Raw genomic sequence first — 10,795 nt, forward strand, 5'->3', positions numbered from 1 at the left:
AGGACATCAGGGTTAGCAGAGTGTGCTAAAGCAGTGAGTAAAACAAACTTAGGGAGGAGGCTTCTGACGTTGACATGCATGAAACCAAGGTTTTTTCGATCACAGAAGTCAACAAAAGAGGGTGCCTGGGGACATGCATGGCCTGGGTTTACCTCCACATCACCCGAGGAACAGAGGAGTAGTATGAGGGTGCGGCTAAAGGCTATCAAAACTGGTCGCCTGGAGTGTTGGGTACAAAGAATAAAAGAAGCAGATTTCTGGGCATGGTAGAATATATTCAGGGCATAATGCGCAGACAGGGGTATGGCGGGGTGCGGGTACAGCGGAGGTAAGCCCAGGCACTGGGTGATGATAAGAGAGGTTGCATCTCTGGACATGCTGGTTGTAATGGGTGAGGTGTGTGGGAGGTGCATGTGTGGGAGGTGGGACAAAGGAGGTATCAGGGGAATGAAGAGTGGAACTAGGGGCTCCATTGTAAACTAAAACAATTTTACATTTACATTTAAGTCATTTTGATAACTAACCTGAACAACAGTATACAAGGCATATTGACATTTGAGAGAGGCATACGGTAATCACAGGTGTTGAATGGGAGAGCTAGCTAAAACAGTAGGTGAGACAACAACAGCTAATCAGCTAGCACAACAATAGCCGGTAAAATGGCGTTGACTAGGCAGAGAGGGTCGGATTAACTACACACAGAGCCTGAGTGCGGCCGACAGATAAAACATAAACAAACAGAATTGAGTACCGTGATTAATGGACAGTCCAGCAGGCATCAGCTATGTAGCCAAGTAATCACAGTGTCCAGGGGGCAGCGGTGGATGGGACAGGGAAGCTAGACTGGTGAGTATTATCCAGGCAAAAAAACAACAACTGGCTGGCTGGCTGTGCAGAAGGTAAAAGCCGCTAGCAGTGGCTAACAATGACTAAATAGCTTGTAGCTAGTTAGCTGGTTAGCTTCTGGAGGTTCTTGAATGCATCACATTGGGTGAGGCAGGTTACCGGAAGGTATAATCAAATTAAAAATCGAAAAGAGATTGAAAGTAAATATGGGTCCAGTGAGTGGTTGGGCTGGCTGGGGACGCTGCGATTCAGACAGTTTGCAGGCCTGTGCTAACAAGCTAACAGTTAGTAGGCCGGGGCTAAACAAGCTAGCAGTTAGCAGACCGGGGCTGAACAAGCTAGCAGTTAGCAGGCCAAATTAGCAAGTAAGCAGATAGCAAGGGCTAGAAAGTTAGCCTTTGGGGTTAAGTCTGTTTATGCCTCTTCATGCGGTGACATCGATAGACCGGTCGTGGGTCCGGATATTGTAGCCCAGGAGTATGCTTCGGTGGTAGCACAGGAGCTCTGGCCGGGCTAGCTTCAAGCTAAGTGGATGGAAACGCTAGCCAGGAGTAATCATCCGGGGTTGTGGTTAGCTAGTTGTGAAGATCCAGATGAAAATGTTCCATTTGTGGTGGGAATACCATGCTATTGTTTGAGAGTGCACAGTTATGAACTTAAATGTATTAATAAACCAATTAGGCACATTTGGGCAAAAAACTGTAATACACTGCTGCCATCTAGTGGCAAAAATATAAATTGTGCCTGGGTTGGAATAATACCTTATGGCCGTTCTCGTATTTTAAAGATGATGGTACAAAAAAATCAATTCAGTTCACATTTCCACAAACTTCAAAGTGTTTCTTTTCAAATGGTATCAAGAATACATATCCTTGCTACAGGTCCTGAGCTCCAGGCAGTTAGATTTGGGTATGTCATTTTAGGCGAAAATTGAAAGAATGGGGCGGATCCTTAAGAGTTTTTTTAAAGCATGAGTTTCACAAATCTTGTTCATTGCATCACTCATACAAATGTGGATTCTAATGAATAATGTATTTATGAAATTCTAAAGTAAGAATAAGCACCGCAAAAAGCTGACGGCAACATCATGGGACTTGAGTTTACAGCATTTTGTCCTTTATTCCTTTAACTAGTCACGTGACAGGCTACAGCTCATTTGGTCATGTGATGAGGAACCGACACTAAATTTATCCAGCAAACAACAATTCGAAAACAAAGTCGTTCCTTGCGTTGAGGTCAACGAATGTCACCAAAATGAGGGTTCTGTAAGTATTTCCATTATATAATTATCCACGTTTGATTTTTTAGAATGGGACAATAACACCTGAAGTCCTTGTGGTTTTTGCTTCTAGCTAAAAGGATACATTGTTGACCTATTTTACATGAAGACCTTTGAGCAATAACGTTACTTCCTTCTTAACTAAGCTATTCTAGAGATTTTTGTTTTGTGCACGATTTCCACTGAGGGAGTTGTCGAGAATGTCTGCAGCCTTGCACAAGACGTAGTACAGATCCTTTGTTTAGCCCAGAGTTCAAACGTTTTCAGAATGTTGTACTTTAATTTACCAGATATATAACGTTAATGCTTTCGCGCAATTTAAGAAGACATTTATGAATGGTTTTCTCTGATATTTTGTTTTTAAACACCCTCTTTTAAAAAATTGTTTTTTTTTTTACATTTTAGGTTGGCCTTCTGTGTCCTCATATGCAGCTCATTGATTTTGTGTGAACATCTTGAGGCTGATCAAAACATCTTGTGAGCAAACAACCCTAACATTGTACAGCTTTTGTAAATGAACTACTACAATGTGTGATTTTTACCATTTGAAGCTACTTCACATAATGTATTTTCAGGATACCAGAAGACTGGACTCGTGTAGGCAGGATTGACCCCACAGAGAAGTTGGAGCTGACCTTTGCTTTGAGGCAGCAGAATGTGGATCAACTGGAACACCTGCTGCTACTGGTTTCGGACCCTGAGTCGGCACAATATGGTAGAAATAATTTTTCATGCTTACAACGGCAAACATTTTAGGCCATTAGATTTTGAACTTCCTGACTTTTATCCCCTCTGATAATGGATTTTGCATTACCATGTACTCCTTTACAGCATTGTCAATTCTGTCTTAGGCAAGCATCTGACTCTAGAGGAGGTGGCCGCTTTAGTACGTCCATCCCAGCTGACCCAGAAAGTGGTTCGTCACTGGCTGCAGAGTCACGGGGTCACAGACTGCCAGACCATCCTCACTCAAGACTTCCTCCAATGCACCATGAACACGCAGTAAGGGCCTCTCTCTCAAATCACATGCGCCGACTAGACTTTACTGTGAAATTCTTGCTTACAAGCCCTTCCCAATGATGCAAAGTAAAAAAATATATATTTATATTTTAGTAACACGAGGAATGAAGTGTACAAGAATAAAGCTATGTACAGGGAGTACCTGATCAATGTGGATTTGAGGTAGTCACCTGCTTGTTGAACATCTAATTCCAAAGTCATGGACATTAACATTGCGTCCCCCCCCCCCGTTTGCTGCTATAACAGCTTCCACTCTTCTGGGAAGGTTTTTCACTAGATGTTGGAACATTGCTGCGTGGACTTGTATCCATTCATCCACAAGCATTCATGAGGTTGGGTGATTAGGCCTGGTTCGCAGTCGGCATTCCAAATCATCCCAAAGGTTTTCAATGGGATTGAGGTTCAGGGCTCTGTGCAGGCCAGTCAAGTTCTTCACACTGATCTTGACAACATGCTGAAACAGGAAAGGGCCTTCTCCAAACTGTTGCCACCAAGTTGGAAGACTTAAAAAAAATGTTTTAACCTTTATTTAACTAGGCAAGTCAGTTAAGAACAAATTATTGTCATTGTATGCTGTAGCGTTAATATTTCCCTTCACTGGAACTAAGGGGCCTAGCCCGAATCATGATAAACAGCCCCAGACCATTATTCCTCCTCCACCAAACTTGACAGTTTGCACTATGAATTTGGGCAGGTAGCATTCTCCCGGCATCCACCAAACCCAGATTTGTCCGTCAGACTGCCAGATGGTGAAGCGTGATTCATCACTCCAGAGAACGTGTTTCCATTGCGGTGAGCTTTACACCACTCCAGCCAACGCTTGGCATTCACATGGTGATCTTAGGCTTATGTCCGGCTGCTCGGCCATGGAAACCCATTTCATGAACCACCCGACAAACTGTTTTTGTGCTGACGTTGCTTCCAGAGGCAGACGATTTTACGCGCTACACACTAAAGCACTCGGCGGTCCTGTTCTGTGAGCTTGTGCAGAAATATGACGCGCTGGCTCGTTCGAAAGGTGGCATCCTGTGACGGTGCCAAGTTGAGTAACTGAGCTCTTCATTAAGGACATTCCACTGCCAATGTTTGTTTATGGAGATTGCATGGCTGTGTGCTCGATTTATACACCTGTCAGCAACGGTGTGTCTGAAATGGCTGAATCCACTCATTTTAAAGCGGTGTGTGTGTATACATGTACATGAAGGCAGGGTAAAGTGACTAGGTATCAGGATTAATACTAATAAATAGAGTAGCAGTAACATAATGAGTGGAAAAGTGTGTATATCTTGTGAGTGTGCATAGTCAGTCCGGGTAACCATTTAATTAACTATTTATCAGTCTTATGTCTTGAAACCTGTTGGTCCGAGAGCCGACGCTCCAGTACACAGGCCCTGCACTCCATACAGATGCCACAGAGTGAGGCTTTCTACTTCTCCTGTTTCAGAGTGGCAGAGGCCCTGCTTCCAGGCATTGAGTTTCACCGCTACGTAAGAGATGGCATCTCCCTGTTCAGGTCATCATCTGCATACCACGTGCATGAGGATGTTCTCCAACATCTTGACTTTGGTGAGCAGCAATTTCATTTTGACAGAAATGCTATTATCTTATAGCTCGTCTGGTAGTAGTATAACAACAAATAAGTTAAGAGTATGACAAACAATGTTATGGATGTGATTTGTTTTTCCACCCATAGTTGGCGGTGTTCACCGCTTTCCACCCAAGGGGCAGGACCTCAATGAAGTCTTGACAAAGAGGAGACGGTCTGGAGCGAAGTTTCATCTTGGAAACACACCCGCCACACTCAGGTCTCGCTACAACCTGACCGCAGCGGACGTGGGTTCAGCTCAGAACAACAGTCAAGCCGTGGCTCAGGTATTTGGCCACTTGTTACGTCAATACCAATGGGACAGCTGTGTCAGACGAGAACAGTTGAACAATGAACTTGCCTGTCTGGCATAATGGGAATCTAAAGGCTCAATTCAATTAGCACACTTTGCTCAGTGGCTCTCTTTCCCATGGTCAAATAAACTGATCTTTGGTACTGTATATAAACCTACAACTACTGCCAGGTAGCCCCCCCCCCTTTAAAGGGTGAAATTTCTATGGTGGATATGGTTTGTTTGAATTCCAGCATAGCTATCATCTTATCATCTGTCCAGTTCTTGGAGCAGTTCTACCATCCTGCTGACCTGGCTGAGTTCATGACGCTGTTCGGACGGAGCTTCCAGCACCTGTCTAAGATTGACCGGGTGGTTGGTGTTCAGGGAGCAGGGAAGGCCGGTCTGGAGGCCAGCCTGGATGTAGAGTACATCATGAGCACAGGGGCCAACATACCTACATGGGTCTTCACCAATCCAGGTATACTAACAATGACAAACCAGAGTGTGAATGTAGCCTTAGTCACATGGCAAGTGCAGAGAGGTTTATTTTAATTTGTATGTTAATCCTTTGGCAGATGTGACTTATAAGAAGTTAATTGAACTAAGGAATTTGAGACGACCACATATCATTGTAGTAAGTAGGCTAAAACATTTCCAGAAAAGCTAGCAACGGCCACATGGCTAATGAGATCAAATACCAAGTGGTATATATTTAGCCTCTTCCAACTGTATCTTTAGCTATGTCTCATATTGTACCAATCCAAAGTTTGGACACCTACTATTTCAAGGGTTTTTCTTTATTTTTACTATATTGTAGAATAATACTGAAGACACACGACGACCTGAAGCTGGTTGAAAGAAGAGTGCGCAAAGCTGCCATCCAGGCATGGTGTGGCTACTAGAAATTCAAATATAAACTATTTTGATTTAACGCTTCAATTTTATTTTTTACATTATTTCATAGTTTTGATGTCTACACTATTATTCTACATTGTAGAAAATAGTAAAAATAAAGGAAGAACCCTGGAATGAGCAGGTGTGTCCAAACTTTTGACTGGTACCATATGTTCATACTAATATACCACTTTAGAATGAAGCAATGCATTGGGGTTGCACTCTTAGTACAGGTAGGTAGTATGGTGTTGATGTTGAAACAGCCTTTTTCTGATAGTGGTTTGATATTGGGACACTGCTTGACTGATCCTCAGGTCGGCATGAGACCCAGGAGCCATTCCTCCAGTGGATGTTGCTGCTCAGCAACATGACAGACATCCCTTGGGTCCACACCATCAGCTACGGGGACGATGAGGACAGCTTGTCCTCCGCCTACATGATGCGCATCAACACTGAGTTCATGAAGGCTGGCGTACGGGGCATTTCTCTACTGTTTGCCTCAGGTTAGTCTGTGCTAGCCTGGGCCCAAATCTGTTTATGCCAACACCAATTGTGATGCATTTCATGTGACGATGACCAATGGTGTTGGCAAAAGCACACAACTAGTTCTGGAACCAGGCTAAGTCAGTGCCACTTAGAAAATGTGATTACATATATTTTTTGACTTCTTACTTGGAAGTGTTTACGATCTTGATCGAGTAGTCAGTGACAGCAGATTTAATATGATTATAGACTATTTGAATAGTTCAAACTCAAGCAGATGTTGTGTGAGGTGGCCTTGGTATTTGTGGGGCTGCCATTTTAGTTACTCTGGAAATGTGTGCGTAATATCAGATGAGTCAGGCAGGCCTATGAAACATGAACAAGTCACCGTGTATAGTTGAGTAAATTGACGACTAAAATTGTGGACAACAGTTTTTTTTTATAATCCATAAATCATGAGTAAGATAATTTCCTTGGCGTTCGCTTTCATACTTGAACTGTCTTGCCTCAGGTGATAGTGGAGCTGGCTGCAGACACTTGACTAAAGGAGAGAATTCTTTCCGACCAAGCTTTCCTGCATCAAGGTGAGTCATTGCCACTGTCGAAATAAACTAATGGCACTTGTGTTTTTTGGGGTATTCGTTGTTTTATTTGAATCCATGAAGTATGAAAAGTGTTCAATCCAGGTGCGGGTTATAGGCATTGTGTTTTTTAAAGGGAATTTCTCGCTTGATTTCACATGTGCAGTGTTTAACGTGGCAAACGCATTTAAATGCAGCAGTGCAATGTGTGCGCAGCTGAGGCTAAATACTTAGTCTCTAAACTAGTCAACTATAGTCTGTTTTGTAATCTGAAATCAATAGAATAAGAACCAGTGTCTTTGTGGGGTCTGTTTTCCTGTCCATACCCAAAACTTCAGAGAACAGATGATGAGTTTATATGCTTTCAGCCCATATGTGACGACAGTGGGGGGAACTTCATTCAAGAATCCATTCAAGGTCACCTATGAGGTCACCGACTACATCAGTGGCGGCGGCTTCAGCAATGTTTTTAAGATGCCGGACTACCAGGTATTAAGAGTGTCTATACAGGACATAAACCCACATATACGTTTTCCCAGATATGTGCTTTTTTTAAATTGATCTTTAGAATTTGAAAAACGATATGTTGTACGTAACTGAGTGAAAAGACTAACACGTATTCACTAACTATCAGATTAGGTACACAAAGGTCCTGTCTACTGGTAGAATTAGCCATCACTGATGCATAGTAAATGTGTGAAGTATTTATTTCCGTATGGTTTATTTGGATAGACTTATTCAATCATCTGATAGCCTGTCACTTTTTGCCACAGGTCGGTGCTGTGGAGGGTTATCTGAAAGCAGTGCCGGGTCTCCCTCCAAAGACGTACTTCAACACCAGTGGAAGGGCCTACCCAGACATAGCTGCTCTCTCAGACAACTACTGGGTGGTCACCGACAGGGTACCCATCCCCTGGGTGTCTGGTACTTCGGTAAGAAAATAGTATCTCATAGGGTGAATCTCAAAGTATATTTTGTTGATTCCTCATGTCCTCTCACAACCTCAACAGATTGGAGAAGATCTGAGGTTCCTTCTCTCAAACCTCCAATATACTTTGAGAAGGAGGCAAAGAATAAACTCAAGACTTTTTAGATTCACCTATAGATTTTTTTTCTTTTCTCTCACCTGTTTATCTCATATATATATATAATTGAAAACGTTTCATATAAATATATATATATATATATAACGTTTTCAATTATCTGAGAGAAATATTATATTTACATTTTAGTTAGACGCTCTTATCCAGAGCGACGTACAGGAGCAATTAGGGTTGTGCCTTGCTCAAGGGCACATCGACATGTTTCACCTGGTCGGCTCGGGGATTCGAACCAGCGACCTTTCGGTTACTGAACGAATGCTCTTAACCATTAAGCTACCTGTTGACTCTTGGATCATATAATGCATTAACAATTAATATTTACTCGTGTTGTTCTTTAGGCCTCCACCCCTGTGGTTGGAGGAATCCTCTCTCTGATCAATGACCAGCGCTTTCTGAAAGGCCTGCCTTCTCTGGGCTTCCTCAATCCCCGCCTGTATCAGCTGCAGGGCCAGGGACTCTTTGATGTAAGTCACTGATCATTAGATATGGAGAAAATAAGACTAGTTTCTTGTTGCGTATGGTAGTGTCAGGTGTATATTCACAGCAGTGGTGGAAAAACTACCCAATAGTCATATGAGTTCAAGTAAATATACTCTAATCAAAAATGACTCAAGTGAAAGTCACCTGGTAAAATACTAGAGTAAAAGTATTTGGTTTAAAATATACTTAAGTATCAAAAAATAAATGTAATTTCTAAAAATAACTGTATTAATCACTTCAAACTCCAACCACACAGCATTTACTTATTGATCGCTAGGGGCACACTGTAACACTTAGACATATTTACAAATGAAGCAATTGTGTTTAGTGAGTCCACCAGCTCAGAAGCAGTAGGGATGACCTAGGATGTTTTGATACGTGGTTGAATTTAACAATTTTCCTGTCCTACTAAGCATTCAAAATGTAACGAGTACTTTTGGGTGTCAGGGAAAATGTATAGAGTAAAAAGTACATTATTTTCTTGAGGAATGTAAGTAAAGGAAAAGTTGTCAAACATAAATGGTAAAGTACAGATGCCCCCAAAAACTACTTAAGTAAAAATACTTTAAAGTACTACTTAAGTACTTTACACCATCTGATTCACAGCAATGGAGCATCTTGTGTAGGGGTCCTAGAGTTCTGCGGATATACTGCAGGGGATCTGCAGCCAGATTAAAGTATATCATTTTTTAATGTTACTAAAAACAGATTAAAGAAACAGATTAAACTAAAAGTTTGAGAACCCCTGATTTCTATTCTGAACACCACCAAAAGTTGGCAGTAGAGAGAAGAGTCATTGCATTTACTGACTTCTTTCTGTTCCTACCCCCAGGTGACTGATGGTTGTCACCTGAGCTGTCTGGACGAGCAGGTCCAGGGGCAGGGATTCTGCGCGGCACCGTCATGGGACCCAGTCACCGGATGGGGAACGCCCAACTACCCTGCTCTGCTGGCTGCCCTGGTGTTGGAGAAATGAACTCCTGGGGCTCTGTTCAGAAAGTGGAAATGTAACGAAGGTAGTGTGTGGAACAAACCTTTGTCTGCGGTGTAGAGTAGGGATTGTGTCAGCTCTATATTTGTTACATTTCTAGCTACAACATTCTGAACGTTTCACCTCAGAATACACCCCTGACACATTTGAAGTATTTCAGCTGCCTGCTTATATGGTGTCTAGCAATGTCCCTTTCCATTGTAAATTACACTGGACAGATACTTTATTTTTAAATGGAAAATGCAATTTTGGCGTTTCCTTCGTCTCAGGTTGTTTGATACTTTTTGAATGATGGACTCATTTTAATGTGGTCAGTGATGTAAAATGTACATTCATTTTCACAAGTTCATCAGTATGATTGTAACCGGATCAGGTGGGGTAATCAACGTAGGTCGACAAAAAAAAAACCTGTATCTTGTTTTTGCATGCGTGTTCTGATTAATATTTCTGCTCAAAGGAGGTTAAAGTTAGGCCCATGCTATACATTTATCTGAATCTTGGCCAGAGTTTTGTATGAGGAGAGAAGAAACATTTACCATCGCATTACGGATTTAAAATATGTTATGCTGTGGTTGCACACAGGCCTATACCAAATACTTACTGATTTACTCTTGATGTGCTCATTGAGCAAATTAATTCTGCTAATCTCTATCCACCAGAATTGTTGCACTTGTTTTTACTTTTTAATAGATTTTGGGGGAAATGGTCCATGCAATGTATTAAAGACTGCAAATGTCACATTGATTGTAAACATGCTTGTTAACTTAAGTCTTTGCCTTTAGGAATTAAACTGTGTAGGTGAAATTGTATTTCATTCTGTGTATCTGTAATTAGACTGAATAACCAACCACAAATGGATATAAGAACAGGATGACTATCCATGGGTCACTGTCTGAGTATCAAACTGCAGAGCAAAATAAGATGTGTGGCAGAGAAAGGAAAAAAAATAGAATGTGGCATTCTGACCATTTATTGAAAAGACCTGTCATAAATATTTTAACATTGTACGCCATGTTGGTACCTATTGGGAATGGTCCTGACCAATAGGAAATGTCATAACAGATTAAATATTTGTTATATTTAATCTGTACAACCTTAAAGGGGTGCTCTGCAGGTGCTACATCAATATTTGGACATATTAATGATATTCATCCATTTGATTCTTGAATATTCACTGTATTAAGGACACTTTACATGACAGGCTGGCCAGGTGCACGCTATGATCCTTAATTGATGTC

General features: G+C 41.7%; 1 protein-coding gene across 1 annotated transcript; it reads left to right on the plus strand.

Annotated features, from left to right (window-relative positions):
- Window positions 1-1,993: 1,993 nt before the first annotated feature.
- On the plus strand, window positions 1,994-10,366 carry tpp1 (tripeptidyl peptidase I). Its single transcript, XM_064954227.1, has 13 exons — window positions 1,994-2,111; window positions 2,531-2,602; window positions 2,701-2,840; window positions 2,977-3,127; window positions 4,590-4,711; window positions 4,839-5,017; window positions 5,305-5,503; window positions 6,234-6,422; window positions 6,914-6,986; window positions 7,352-7,472; window positions 7,757-7,915; window positions 8,425-8,550; window positions 9,399-10,366. Exons 1-13 carry the CDS (start codon window positions 2,101-2,103, stop codon window positions 9,540-9,542), a joined length of 1,686 nt encoding a protein of 561 aa, XP_064810299.1. The 5' UTR covers window positions 1,994-2,100; the 3' UTR covers window positions 9,543-10,366.
- The last annotated feature ends 429 nt before the right edge of the window (window positions 10,367-10,795 follow it).

The sequence above is a fragment of the Oncorhynchus masou genome, chromosome 32, assembly GCF_036934945.1.
Source record: "Oncorhynchus masou masou isolate Uvic2021 chromosome 32, UVic_Omas_1.1, whole genome shotgun sequence".
Lineage (NCBI taxonomy): Eukaryota > Metazoa > Chordata > Actinopteri > Salmoniformes > Salmonidae > Oncorhynchus > Oncorhynchus masou.

Coding starts and splice junctions, on each gene's coding strand:
- tpp1 (XM_064954227.1), top strand. Junction 2,603..2,700: donor GAGGCTGATCAAAACATCTT/GTGAGCAAACAA, acceptor ATGTATTTTCAG/GATACCAGAAGACTGGACTC. Junction 7,473..7,756: donor TTAAGATGCCGGACTACCAG/GTATTAAGAGTG, acceptor TTTTTGCCACAG/GTCGGTGCTGTGGAGGGTTA.